The sequence below is a fragment of the Falco biarmicus genome, chromosome W (genome assembly GCF_023638135.1).
Source record: "Falco biarmicus isolate bFalBia1 chromosome W, bFalBia1.pri, whole genome shotgun sequence".
NCBI classification, from domain to species: Eukaryota; Metazoa; Chordata; class Aves; order Falconiformes; family Falconidae; genus Falco; species Falco biarmicus.
Genome location: NC_079310.1, coordinates 7,981,337 through 7,993,572, shown reverse-complemented (window position 1 = coordinate 7,993,572; position 12,236 = coordinate 7,981,337). Strand labels below are relative to the sequence as shown.

The window sequence follows — 12,236 nt, the reverse complement described above, 5'->3', positions numbered from 1 at the left end:
ACCACTTTAAAAAAAAGTAACCACCAAACAACCTTATTACAATGCTGGGTTTTCATGCCCTAGCACACATATCCTTCACTTTCACATTAAAAAGAAATCAGTTCACAAGGATTAGTAGCTCCATAGAGAACTCTTGACCTTTCTATGTTTCCAGTAGTCCAAAGCCAGGAAGTTCTGTGATAAAACATAAAAATCTTCACACCCTTATGCCCTTTGGTTAAAAAAACCCAATAATATCCTGAGGTTTTTTTTAATTTTTTTTGTGCAATCATTTGGGCTTCTCCCAAAATGCAGTAAATCAACTCATTTCACGAGCATCTCTGACTTGTGTCACCCTGTTGCCCAGGACTGCATCCAAAGGAGCCCATTTTTTCTGTATGCTGCGTCTGGAAGCAATAAGATCAGCATATCCTCGCTGATGGGAGAAAGCGTAAGCAGAACAACGGCCAGATATCCCTCTGCGAAAAGCACTCTGCTGTCGCTTCCACTGTTGTTCTTCTGAATCTTCATGCATGCAAAGACAGATTAGTTTATGGATTACAAGGGAAAACAGGTTGTTTGCATTTACTGTCTGGGGAAACAACCCAATACTTTTTCGCATCCTTCAACTGCTTGATAGGAGGGTTCTCTTGTTCAAATTTGATTTTGTTAGAAACAAGAACATATGCAGTAACACACTGCCGTTTCAGGAAGACTCACTGTGTTACTTTGTATGTCATTATGGTCATTTATCTTTAAATGTCTTTCACTACTGCATGGATTGAAGATATGTAATTGAAAGCTATTCCTGTATTCTTATGTTGACACTTCTTTAATACCTTTTTAAACACCACCACCACAGTTTTAACTACTTTCATACCCATATGCTATTTGCCAGCTCAAGGCAGAACAGAAGCAAAACCTGCCCACTATACTCTGACACATAACAACGGAACTCCAGCACAGCCCAAATAAAAAGACATCAGGCCATCAGTAGCTTCAAAGGGGGGTTCTGTGGTTTTACAACGTCAAGTGCTCAGCCAAGACAAATGATGAATGAGCCCACACTGAACTGCGTGCTGAGCTTGTACATGTACCTCTGCACCCCAGAGACGCACAAAAGTAAGACACTGGGAAATAAGAACACATCAAAGTGACATTCTGCTTTGGATGGCAAAATGTCACAGCACCAGTTGTCACCCAGCTAGCAGGCAGGCTCTGTCTGGCCTCCAGAGAGCCCTGCTGCCACCCTCCCTGGCCACAGGACCTGAGCTCCAGTCTCCTGTAGTTCTAGGGCACAGTCACTTACTCATCTCTAATATTAGCACCAATACTGGGTCCTGTAAGTAAACATATTACAAATTAACCAAAATAACCTAAGACTTTACTCACTCTATCACTTTCTGAAGGCCAAATTGTCATAGATAAGAAACGCTGTGCCACTACAGGAAGTAAGCAAATAGCAATTGATAAAATCATGGTGAACCAGAGGTACGGCTGTCTCAGAGCATTTGGAGCAGTTCCTAGGAATTAAAAGAAGAAGAATTAGTTTATGATGTGATCAAGTAAACTAGTTATATAATGCAAATGAAATACCAAAAGCCACAGCTTCTCTCCTAACAGGACAGGACATACACAGGACCTAACATTCAGGTATTCTGTTGTCTTTCACAATATCAAGCTTTTATTCAGAGACTCTACTATGAAGAGAGAATAATAGCAAGGATTTTTATAAAGCCCTTCTATTACAACATATCCACATTCATGTCAAAGCCCTTTTCAGAGTTCCGGGAGGCTGCAAGACAAATGCTTGGCTGAGATGCACAGTTTTTGTCCTGCTTTAAAGCATGCAAAGCAAGAAAAAGCCCTCCTGGTATCATTGGTATGCATGTAGTCTAGGAAGCAAGCGATATTTAGTAGCCAAATACCCAATCTCATGGAGGTTTCTATCAAACTAAGTAGCAGTCATATCTTTATAAACTTCTGAAATGTATAAAGTATTCAGGTAGAAGAAAATGATAAGTCTAAAACATTACAAAAGAGCAAAGAAAAGTGTTATGTTAGAGTCTACTACCTTTTTTCAGTTGGGTTCAGCTTAAAAATGAGAACATAAAATTGAGGGGATTTGTTATTCTGGGGGGAGATATTTAAATCCAAGGCAACATACGAAAGATCTGTCACTAGGAAAATTAGAGAGCACAGCTTTCCTCAGAAAAAAAAAAAAAATTCTAAATGGCTGCTACTTACACCTCCCTGGACTTGCAGCAAGATCCCAGGGAGCTGCTAACAGCATTTGGCACCATCCTCCTTTGGGGTTTTACCTTCCACTGATCAGTTAAAGCAGCTTGGCAAATGCATACTCTGCCAGATCATCATATTCCTTTTACTTTAATAATTTTACATTTAAAATTTTTTAATAATTTACACCAATTTTAACTTAGTTTTAACTTGCAGACTCCTACTGCTGGGCAACGTCTAGTTCCAGCTCTTTTTCATTAAAAGAAAAGAAATACTCTCAATAAAGCAATTTGGCCTCAATCATCAACAAAACCCTTCCTTGGAACTGAATTGGTACCTAACATTGTTTTCTTTTACAGGCATCAGGTTCATGCCATGACATTTCGGCCATAGTTCTGCTGACATTACAAAGCTGCATGAGAGAGGAACAAGAAACACAAAACACAAGGACTGACCTGTGAAGTGAAAGCCAGAAGGAAAGAGAACATGGATTCCAGCACTGTGGAAGTCAAATGTGATACCAAAGTGCAATACTTCCAAATACTGAAAAAGCATTAACAAAAGTCCAGTAAGATGCATCCAAGCCAATCTGAAAGCAAACAAAACCTCCAAATGAGTTTATTAATTTAAAATAATGTCAACTACTCTGAAGACTGATAGCATTTTGGTTGAGTCATCTCTCATCCAGTTACAAGTCAGCCAGTCAGAGCACATCAACAGAGAATAGAGAAGGCAAAAAAGAGAAGCTTTTTACATACTGTTATTAGTAGACAAATTTTGAAACACAACCAGAAAGTGTTGTCAGAGCAACAAGAGATGGGGAAGTTAAGCTCACTTGCCTGAAAATTGACGACAAATATAAGAGAAGATGCTGCTGTGACAGCAAATGACTGATAATCTGAAGGTGCTTCTCCATCTTGTCCCATGGTTTTAAGGTAAGCTCCATATGGTATGAAGAAGATTATCAAGGAAGTTATAGCTCCATGAAGCAAACTTAAAAAGAATTTCTTGTAGTTAAAAAGTAAATCCTTCTGTCCCAAAACATACAGTCTAGGGAACCGAAGACTCAATTTGTCACTCACATCCTTAAGAAAGGGGGAAAAGGAAAAAAGAAAAAGTTGCTGTAATTTCTTGTTCTCAGCGTGAGCTTTTAAAGAATAAGAAGCTGAACTATACAATGCCCCAAAGGAAATGACATATTTCCTTTTCAAGTAGCAGTGTGGGAAGCAGGACTTTGCACAGAGTGAGTCTGGAGGACATCTTTCACAAAGCTATCTCATATCCCATTTACAGGCTTCTAGATTTTTAGCCCATTATTTGCCAAGGCAAGAATGCCCACAATTACAGAGCTCTTCACAGCCACGTGTTATGTTGGAGTCCTTTCCCTACACAGCGAACAACCAGAAGATGGGGGCTATCGTTGCATGTCCTGACTTTAAGCCTCTAACAAATACTCCAGTAAGACCTTAAATTTGGTACTGAATTTACTTCTTCGCTTTTATCACAAAAGAAAGCAGAAACATTGATTTGCCTAATCAGCATGTAAGCCTTGCGTGGAAGAATGTGGAGAAGGCCAAAAGCACTTGTCCCACTGGATTAAAACAAATGTTACACACCAAGACTTCCTGTCAAACACGGTCATTCAAAATTGTTCAGTCCCTACATCTTCAGCTCAGAAGGGTAAACAAGGAACATCTTTTCCCATTAACAGAGCTGCCCATTGCTGTGCTGTGTGAATGACGACACAGAATAGCAGGCATTCAGAAACATTTTTAACAAACATTATTAGCGCTGAAGACCTCCAACCCAATTAACTTTGGTTATTTTGGTAACCCTCTGCTTATTGTCTCTTGTTACCTCACACACTGGGAAGATGAATACATTTTTAAAAGCCAAAAAAACCAAACCAGCCCCCCGAAAATGCCTTGTATATAGAACAAAGCAACCAGTTTCAGTATAATTAAAGACTTGATGTTAGTTGCCTTTGGATTCATCTGTTATTAACAACGTGGAGAACACCTGGTCAAGCAACCCAACCAGCAGAACCAGAAGACTAGAATACAATACATTGTACAGTGTGATGAACCAGTCTTCATATGCTGTCTACAAGAAGAGGAGGAATATCAGTAAGTTAATGATTTCTTTTTGATTACACCCTTTCCTTCCAATTCCTGAGAAAGTTCACACGTGCTCTACTACAGCATTAAGTTACCAAGGTGTCTCAGTGTTTACCCAAAAGGCAAGCAGCACCTCAGCTCAAAGCTCTGTCGAAACTAGTTTTAGCCTGTATTAAGCTGCCCCACTCCTTACAAACCATCGGTGTTACCTGACCTGGAACACAATCAAAACCGAACACCTCACGCTAAGCATCAACCTGGTTTATAGCTGCACTTGTGACTGTGATAAGCACTTGGCATCCCACACACAAGTCTGGGAGCCCTGGTTTCTTTATATGCTCTTTTCTGGCTCTGTCCTAGGCAGCCACAGTTTCCATTACAGCACACAGCATGAACCCCAGGCAGGGCTGCTTGTCTATGACTACAGCCTTAATCCTCCATGCTGGTCCATGCAGTGACATCTGCCTGTCTTTTGGTTATGCCCACAGAGATGCCTCTCAGCTCTAAAAAGCCCTTCCATGCGGCGAATGAAGAGACGGGACGCAGCTTGATGCAAGCAAGTTGTCCATTTATTAGTGATTTTCTTACAATTATATATGTTTCTACCTTCTACATATTACACACTGATTGGTTAAATCTTAAGCGTAAAAAACACTGATTGGTTGATATTTAAGGCACACCGTTAGAACAATAGGTACTTACTAGTTTATCTTGACCTAGCAATAATTTCTATTCCAAGGTTAGGGAGTTTCTTTCTACGCGGCTTTCTTGATTACATATTGGTGCCATCCGTTCCCTTATCTGGCTACTTGTTTCTCTGTCCGTCTGGTTGCCTCCTCAACTGTGACGGCTCAGGGGTCTGCAGTTAGCTTGTTCCTTTGCTCCCAGGGCTTGTGCCCTACAAGTTCTAACAAGTCTCTGTTCATCAGGCTATCAGTACTTGGACTCTTGTCCTTGAGGCCTTGTCCTACATCTCCCCCTTCCTGTTGCACAAAAAGAACCTCTGAAATCGAGCAAAAACAAGGCACAAGTAATAGAACAAATAAAAAACCAACTAAGACATATTATCAATGTCAAAATAACCCACTGTCTCTGTTCCGTACAATTTTACAATTTCCCCTTTTTGTTTTTGAACACCTAGTACCAGGTTTGCCATGTTCTGCAGGGCCCTTGCAAACATGACAGCAACCAAGGTAACAGCAAACAAACAATACTGCCAGTTGAGTGAATGGATGCCAAAAAGGCTGACATTTTCTCAGATTTTGTTAACATGTTGCTGCAATGGGGCGCCTAAAATCTACACAGCACATACTATCAAAATCCTCACAGCCGTGTCCTTGAACCAACAACAAAAAGCAGTGGCAATTTTGACTCACATTCTTCACTGCCTACCAAACAAGGTGATTTAACTCTTTAATGCTTTCCCTGCTGTTACTCTGGATAAGAGAAGAACCGCTGCGACACGTTCCCATCATAGCCTCCTACTACATTAGTATCTACAGAAAGACAATTATCAGCATTCAAAGTGTAAACAATATCAGCTTCTTTTGGATTAACATTATACATAGGTGGAAGGGCACACCAAACAAGAACTGGTTCAGTCAAAAAGTTCGAAACATCGCATGCCTTCTCTGAACATACCTCTGGGGTCATTCCCTTCATTCCCTCTCTTTTTTTATGCAAAGAGAAACACTTTTACCATAACAGAGAAGCCCCTATTTACATCTCTGAGCCAGGACACAAACCGCAGCTGTATGCTCCACCAGGCTCAGGGCAGGAATCATTCATGCAGTTACATAGCTATATATCTCTACAAGCGTGCAGACACCTATTAAACACTAGATAACCATGTTTATATTTCCTAGTCTCCTTCACAATACCCAGCTGTTCTCTCATCTCTTGTTAGGTCAAATATTCTCCAGCTTCCTCTCCTATCTCTCTCTTCAGACATTCTCTATCCTCCTCTTTTTTGCTTGTTAATTGCGAGGAGGCAAAGGTTGTGTGTAGCTGGGTGACCATGACCTGCTTTAAGTTACAATCAACTAAACACTGAATACAGAAAAAAAAAGGCACGGGAGACATAAGGCAAACATCAATAAGGTGGTTAAAGATAATTATAATAAATCCTGTAATACTTTTGAGTCATGGCCCAAAGTTTCCCAGCCGTGAGAAGAGACCAAAGGCATCCCGCCCCTGGCTCTGTTGCAGATCTTTGTTTTAAGGCTTTTAAGTTTTGTATACTTTTGTAAATTAATTCACAGTGGTCACTCAGATTCACGTAACACATCCTATCAAAGTCTTCACACTTGTGTCCCTGTGCTAATAATAAAAATCAATAGCAACTCGGTTCTGTAGCAACATATGATGGACAGAATCAACATCTGTTAATAAGCCAGAAAAAAAATATAGTATTTGTAGTATTACTTTGTTTAGCAAGCTAGCAGCCTAATTTACTAAGCAAGTTAAGAGCGTGTACTATTCTTACAGAAGAGATTAGAGAAGCAAAAATGTGTTATGCTGCATTCCAGAACTCAGCCTGAGAATTACAGTCTGCTGTGAGTTCTGCGTTACAATCATTTGACACATGTTGGGGTTGCGATTGTGAAAGTTGCCCGTTTACAATTTTCATTGACATTATCACAGCTAGTTGTTTTAAAAGCAACCCTTGAGCTTCCTGATGTTCGACTTGTTGCAAAATATTCTGAAGCCAATCAATCAAGTTAGTATTAAAGTTAGTGACTCTCTAGGACCCTGCAAGACTGTGGCAAGACTCCCGCATCCTGACTGCCTTAATAGCCATCTCCTTCATTTGCAAACAGTTGTCCCTGGGATACCTTGCCTGAGTCACAGAATCGGCACAGTTAATTGCTCCAGCCAACTGCTCATAGTTAACAGCAATTCCCCGATTAAGGTTTTCAGTCAAGGCCACTACACATAGCTCACAAAAATCAGATAACCACATCATAGACTGTATCAGTTAGTACCATACAAAGCAGTAACTTCCAATCATGCAGTGTGAGCTATAAGGCTCTGCCATCACTTCAAGAAGGGACATAGCAAATGTATTATGAATCCTCCCTTCCCGCACTGCTTTGCTTAACCCTTTAACAGCCTCGTATTGCACAGGCTGCCACTCTGCAGGTTGATTTGTCTGACAAAATACTGAACATGCCCTAGCGACTCCCAAAACCCATCACTTAAGTGTTTCCCACTTGCATTCCTGCCACCAATCCCTCGACCCCCTTTTCACCCTCCCCCAAAACACAATCAATGCATCCAGAGAGACGAGGGGGTGGGGGAAAGGTCTAGCTCCTTTTCCAGATCTATAGGACCTGGATCAAAAGGTTTATCAGTGTCAATAAAATCATTGTCCGAGTTGTCCTGTTCCCGTGCTTGGTCCTGTGTTGTGAGGGTCGCTGCAGTCAGTGACAGAAGCTTTGGGGGCAGAGGAGGTGTGGACAGAATCGCCATCGCTGACGGTGTCTTGAGAAGAGTCGCGCTGTCGGTGGAATTTACAGCTTCCTCTGGTTTAGCACCGATAGTAGAATTAGTCCACACTTGGCAAAGAGTAGTCAGAATTTGCCACCAAGGTGCTAAATGCATTCCCAACGCAGAGTCCCCTCTGCGGCAGCATCATACAATTGTCTGCTGACCGCTTTCATTTCTTTCAAAGTCTCTAAAGTTTCTTGACTGCTCGCCTGTCTCAATGAGTACAGGTTTCTAAAGCTTCTTAAAATTTCTTCAAATATTTAAAATCTCTAAAGATTCTTGGCTGCTCACCTGTCTCGATGAATACAGGTGTTATCCTCGGGGTTTAGGTTGTCCGCCTGGTCCAGACAGCAAGACGATCGTTCAGCCAAGCCGTCTCCTCCGGAACGCAGCCCTCTTCCACGAGCTGTCTTTTTTCCGTCCTTATTCTTCCAAGGCTTCGGAACACCACCATAGGGGTCACCATTTGAGGAGACTGAGGCACGGACTCCCTGATCTGACTAGAAGACCCTTTATGAGTCCATATACGTCTCTTTCTGGGGACGAAGCCTGATTCCCCGTTACGGATTTCCCACAGCTCACCTCTCAACTCCGGAGGGATTTCTGGCCGGCTCCTGCGTCCTTTCAGCAGATCATTCAAAGTTCTGTGGGATTCGCTGCATGTCGCTCAGATAGGCGATTCGAGAGCCCTTCACGTTAGATCCTTAAACGCATCATGTCGGGGTCACCAATTTGCGGCGAATGAAGAGACGGGACGCAGCTTGATGCAAGCAAGTTGTCCATTTATTAGTGATTTTCTTACAATTATATATGTTTCTACCTTCTACATATTACACACTGATTGGTTAAATCTTAAGCGTAAAAAACACTGATTGGTTGATATTTAAGGCACACCGTTAGAACAATAGGTACTTACTAGTTTATCTTGACCTAGCAATAATTTCTATTCCAAGGTTAGGGAGTTTCTTTCTACGCGGCTTTCTTGATTACATATCGGCGCCATCCGTTCCCTTATCTGGCTACTTGTTTCTCTGTCCGTCTGGTTGCCTCCTCAACTGTGATGGCTCAGGGGTCTGCTGTTAGCTTGGTCCTTTGTTCCCAGGGCTTGTGCCCTACAAGTTCTAACAAGTCTCTATTCATCAGGCTATCAGTACTTGGACTCTTGTCCTTGAGGCCTTGTCCTACACTTTCACACTATATGAACTTCAAACACTGCCAGTTACAACAAACACATTTCAAGCTGTTCTAGCCAGCAGTTCAAGATCAAAAATTGGCTTCCTACAGATATATACATGCACTGTCTCACTTCACCTAGGAGTATCTTAAGTAGCAGGAAAGGTTTCCCAGACTGCTATATAACAATCTCTTCCTCCCTGTACAATCATGATACTGAATTCAGTGTTCTGAAATCACAACCAACTGCTTAGCTTGTAACTAGCTAGATTAGCAGTTATCACCTATTCTCCTGCAGAAATTACGATAACTTCAAGGTTCCCATCACTTCCCAGGTTAACCCTCTGCTATTCTGCACTGACAAAAAGGAAGATGTACTTGTTAACATTACACACAAGCATGTCTTCTTACCTGGGCAGAAAAGCCATTAAAGAATGAATACCAGATGCGGACTAGCGTAAAAGCAAAGTTCTTGTAGAAAAAATATCTTAAAAACTTGCACATCCTAATGTAAGACCATCGTCTGTGGACCAGCAGCAGTCTTTGGAGGTAGTGGAATTGACCAAAAGAGTAGTCACTTGATATAACAGCTTGCATCCCTTCTTGGCCACTGATTCCAACTCCAATATGGGCAGCTAAGTTAATGAAACACACCACACACTATGTTTAATAACAAAAGGTAGAGGAACAATACGATCAAGAGCAAATCTTCTACTGGTTCCTATCCTCTGCTTCAGATTCCTCTGCCCCATTTTATTTCTGTGCACAGCACAAAAGCTGCATTAGAGACTAACACACAGTGCGAAAGCCCTTCCTTGCCGTGTTATTTACTGCTCACATCTCCACTGTCGCTTGGCTTCTCTCTCAGCACTTGTTCCATCAGAATGGATGCTGGGAAATTTGACCAAGGGAGAACTAAGCAATGAGACAGAGCAAGCAAGTCCCTGCACAAACTGGCCGTGCAGCTTACAAACACACCTGTCACATAACTGTATCCCAGAAGTTTCTTTCTCAGTGAGCTTTCTCAGGAAGTGGTTCAAAGAGCACTAGCTGCAATACAGGGTGACTAATGCCTCCAAGCAAGGGGCAGCCAAGCTACTGCTTTGTTCTTTGTATTACACTTTTGTAACCCACAACATGATAACAGATGTAATTCAAGCCCCTTCTCAGGGAACGTCTACAGAAAAAGCTAAAATATATCAGCAAAAACCACTAACCATTTCATAAAGGGCTTCCTCAAAAAAGGAAAGCACAGGCACAGAAGCTAACAAAACTCAAGTGATGTTAATGTGGGTAATAAAATAGATGGTAGAGTCTTCTGAACAAAGAGTAATAGTGAAGGGAGCACAGGAGAACACCCAGAAGAGATCCTTCCTACCCGGAGTTTTACAGCTGCCTTATTTTTAATCATGTTTACATCATTGGCACCATCCCCAAAAGCCAGAGCTTTCTTGTACTTCTTCACAAGCTCAACCACCATGGCTTTCTGCTTCGGAGTCACTCAGCAGCAGATCACAGCCCTGCATTCACAGGCCAAATCAACAAAGTTCTTCTGTTGCTGTTCTTTGTAAGCTTCAGCCCTTCTTCTCTTCTCAGTTTGCTTTTTTTTCCTCTTCTGCTGTCCTGGGGAATTTCAGTTTCTTTTTCTTCTTTTTCTTCTCTAGCAGGATTTCATTCTGTGTAACAAAAACATATCATGTTCCCTTTGACACTATTTCAAATCTCACTCCAAGTACTGCTTATACAACACACTGAACTTCATTATGCTCCCATCATCCATTTATAGCATTTTAATAAAATGCTTGTGCAGAGTAGTAAAGAAAGATATGGAAACAATGAAAAGAATGTACTCTGAGGGATTAACAAAAGCAAAATGCTTGTACTTACTATCACTGCAGTTCTTACAGAGTTCAAAGGAACATTTATTCTGATGGGAATTAATTCACTTTTGAAAACACTGTGGTATTTAAACCTCCCCCTCTCCTAGCTCCCAGTCTCCTGAAGGAAGCATGACCATGCCCAGCACATGTGGGAATGTCCTATAAATACCCGGGGTAGCTCTGGGGCAGTTAGCTGGAGCAGGGGCTAACCGAGGCCTGCAATTTTATCTGATGCTCCTGCTAGACTACCAGTGGGCATCCCCAGCCTGCTTCCTATGCCTTATGCACAGATGTACATTTCTTTATGCAAAATCAAGGTTTAGGGCTGGAATGCTGAAACGTGGCAGATGGTCCTTAGCTGTTCGCTGGACTTTCTCCTTCACAGGTGTCTGTAAGAGCAGCCTGCCAACAGGGTTGGTAATAGTCACTGAATTACTGCTAGCCACCTCTCTGCTAAAATCTCTTTTCTGCTATCTAAGGTCCTGTAAGAGCACTATATTGCAGGAATGAGCAGAAAACTTGTCTTTTTTTCTACCCTTTCACTTCCATCTCTCATTTCAAGCACTATTTCTGTGCCTATACTGAAGCCACACCATCCTGTAATGCTGGCAGCCATCTCTCTCATTATTATTTTTTTTCCATCAGACCAGAATCCCCATGAAGAATACTCTGAAAATCAGACTGTGCTTTTGCAGGGGTGTGGCTTTACTTCAGTGGCAGCTACCAGGGTGATTTGAGAGGCCCAAGATATCTCAAAACCAAAAATATTTTTGAATATAAATATCAAACAGATGCGTTCAATTGGCAGCACAATGGCCAAAGAGTTTTCATTGACTGGTGTGACAAAGCAGACAAATGAACAGAGTCCTCAGTGCAGGACATCGGGACTTGGTGGTACTGCCAAGAACTCAAATACACAGGAGAACACCTTTTGTACATACCAACCAGGAGCCAGTGATTATTAAAGCACGATCTTTACTACCCTGGAAGAAGGGCTCATTCATTCTAAGAGAGGAATGTGTACTTGATCCAGCTCTGTTCCTCTGGTTTTCCAACCTGGTTTGAAGAGCAGCACTGGAAAGAGAGGTAGATATTATTACAGAAAAATCAAGGATAAAGTCTAAGCTAGATCAGTCCCAGACTGAAAATCTGCAAGAAAGAAATGCATTGTATGTTGCAAGGATTTTTTTTTACCATATATTAGGTGATGTTCCAAGCAGTACTAGAGCAACAGTGAAAAGAGGATCATACTGGTTTGCAAATTAGGAAAAATTTGGAAAAACGAGTCAGGAATAGCTGTGACACTGTTAGGCCGTAGTTGTTCTCCCAGTCTCATGCTGTTTTTCCTTGGGTCTAACCA

At 41.6% G+C, this 12,236-nt stretch overlaps 1 protein-coding gene across 1 annotated transcript in view; it reads right to left on the bottom strand.

Annotated features, from left to right (window-relative positions):
• Positions 1-298: 298 nt before the first annotated feature.
• ATP8B1 (ATPase phospholipid transporting 8B1) overlaps positions 299-12,236 on the bottom strand; it is a 59,118-nt gene continuing 47,180 nt past the window's right edge. The window contains 10 exon segments of the mRNA XM_056323570.1: positions 299-504; positions 1,347-1,502; positions 2,673-2,743; positions 2,745-2,806; positions 3,057-3,302; positions 4,237-4,320; positions 9,408-9,631; positions 10,398-10,605; positions 10,607-10,672; positions 11,818-11,950. Coding sequence (XP_056179545.1) covers positions 299-504; positions 1,347-1,502; positions 2,673-2,743; positions 2,745-2,806; positions 3,057-3,302; positions 4,237-4,320; positions 9,408-9,631; positions 10,398-10,605; positions 10,607-10,672; positions 11,818-11,950 — 1,456 coding nt within the window.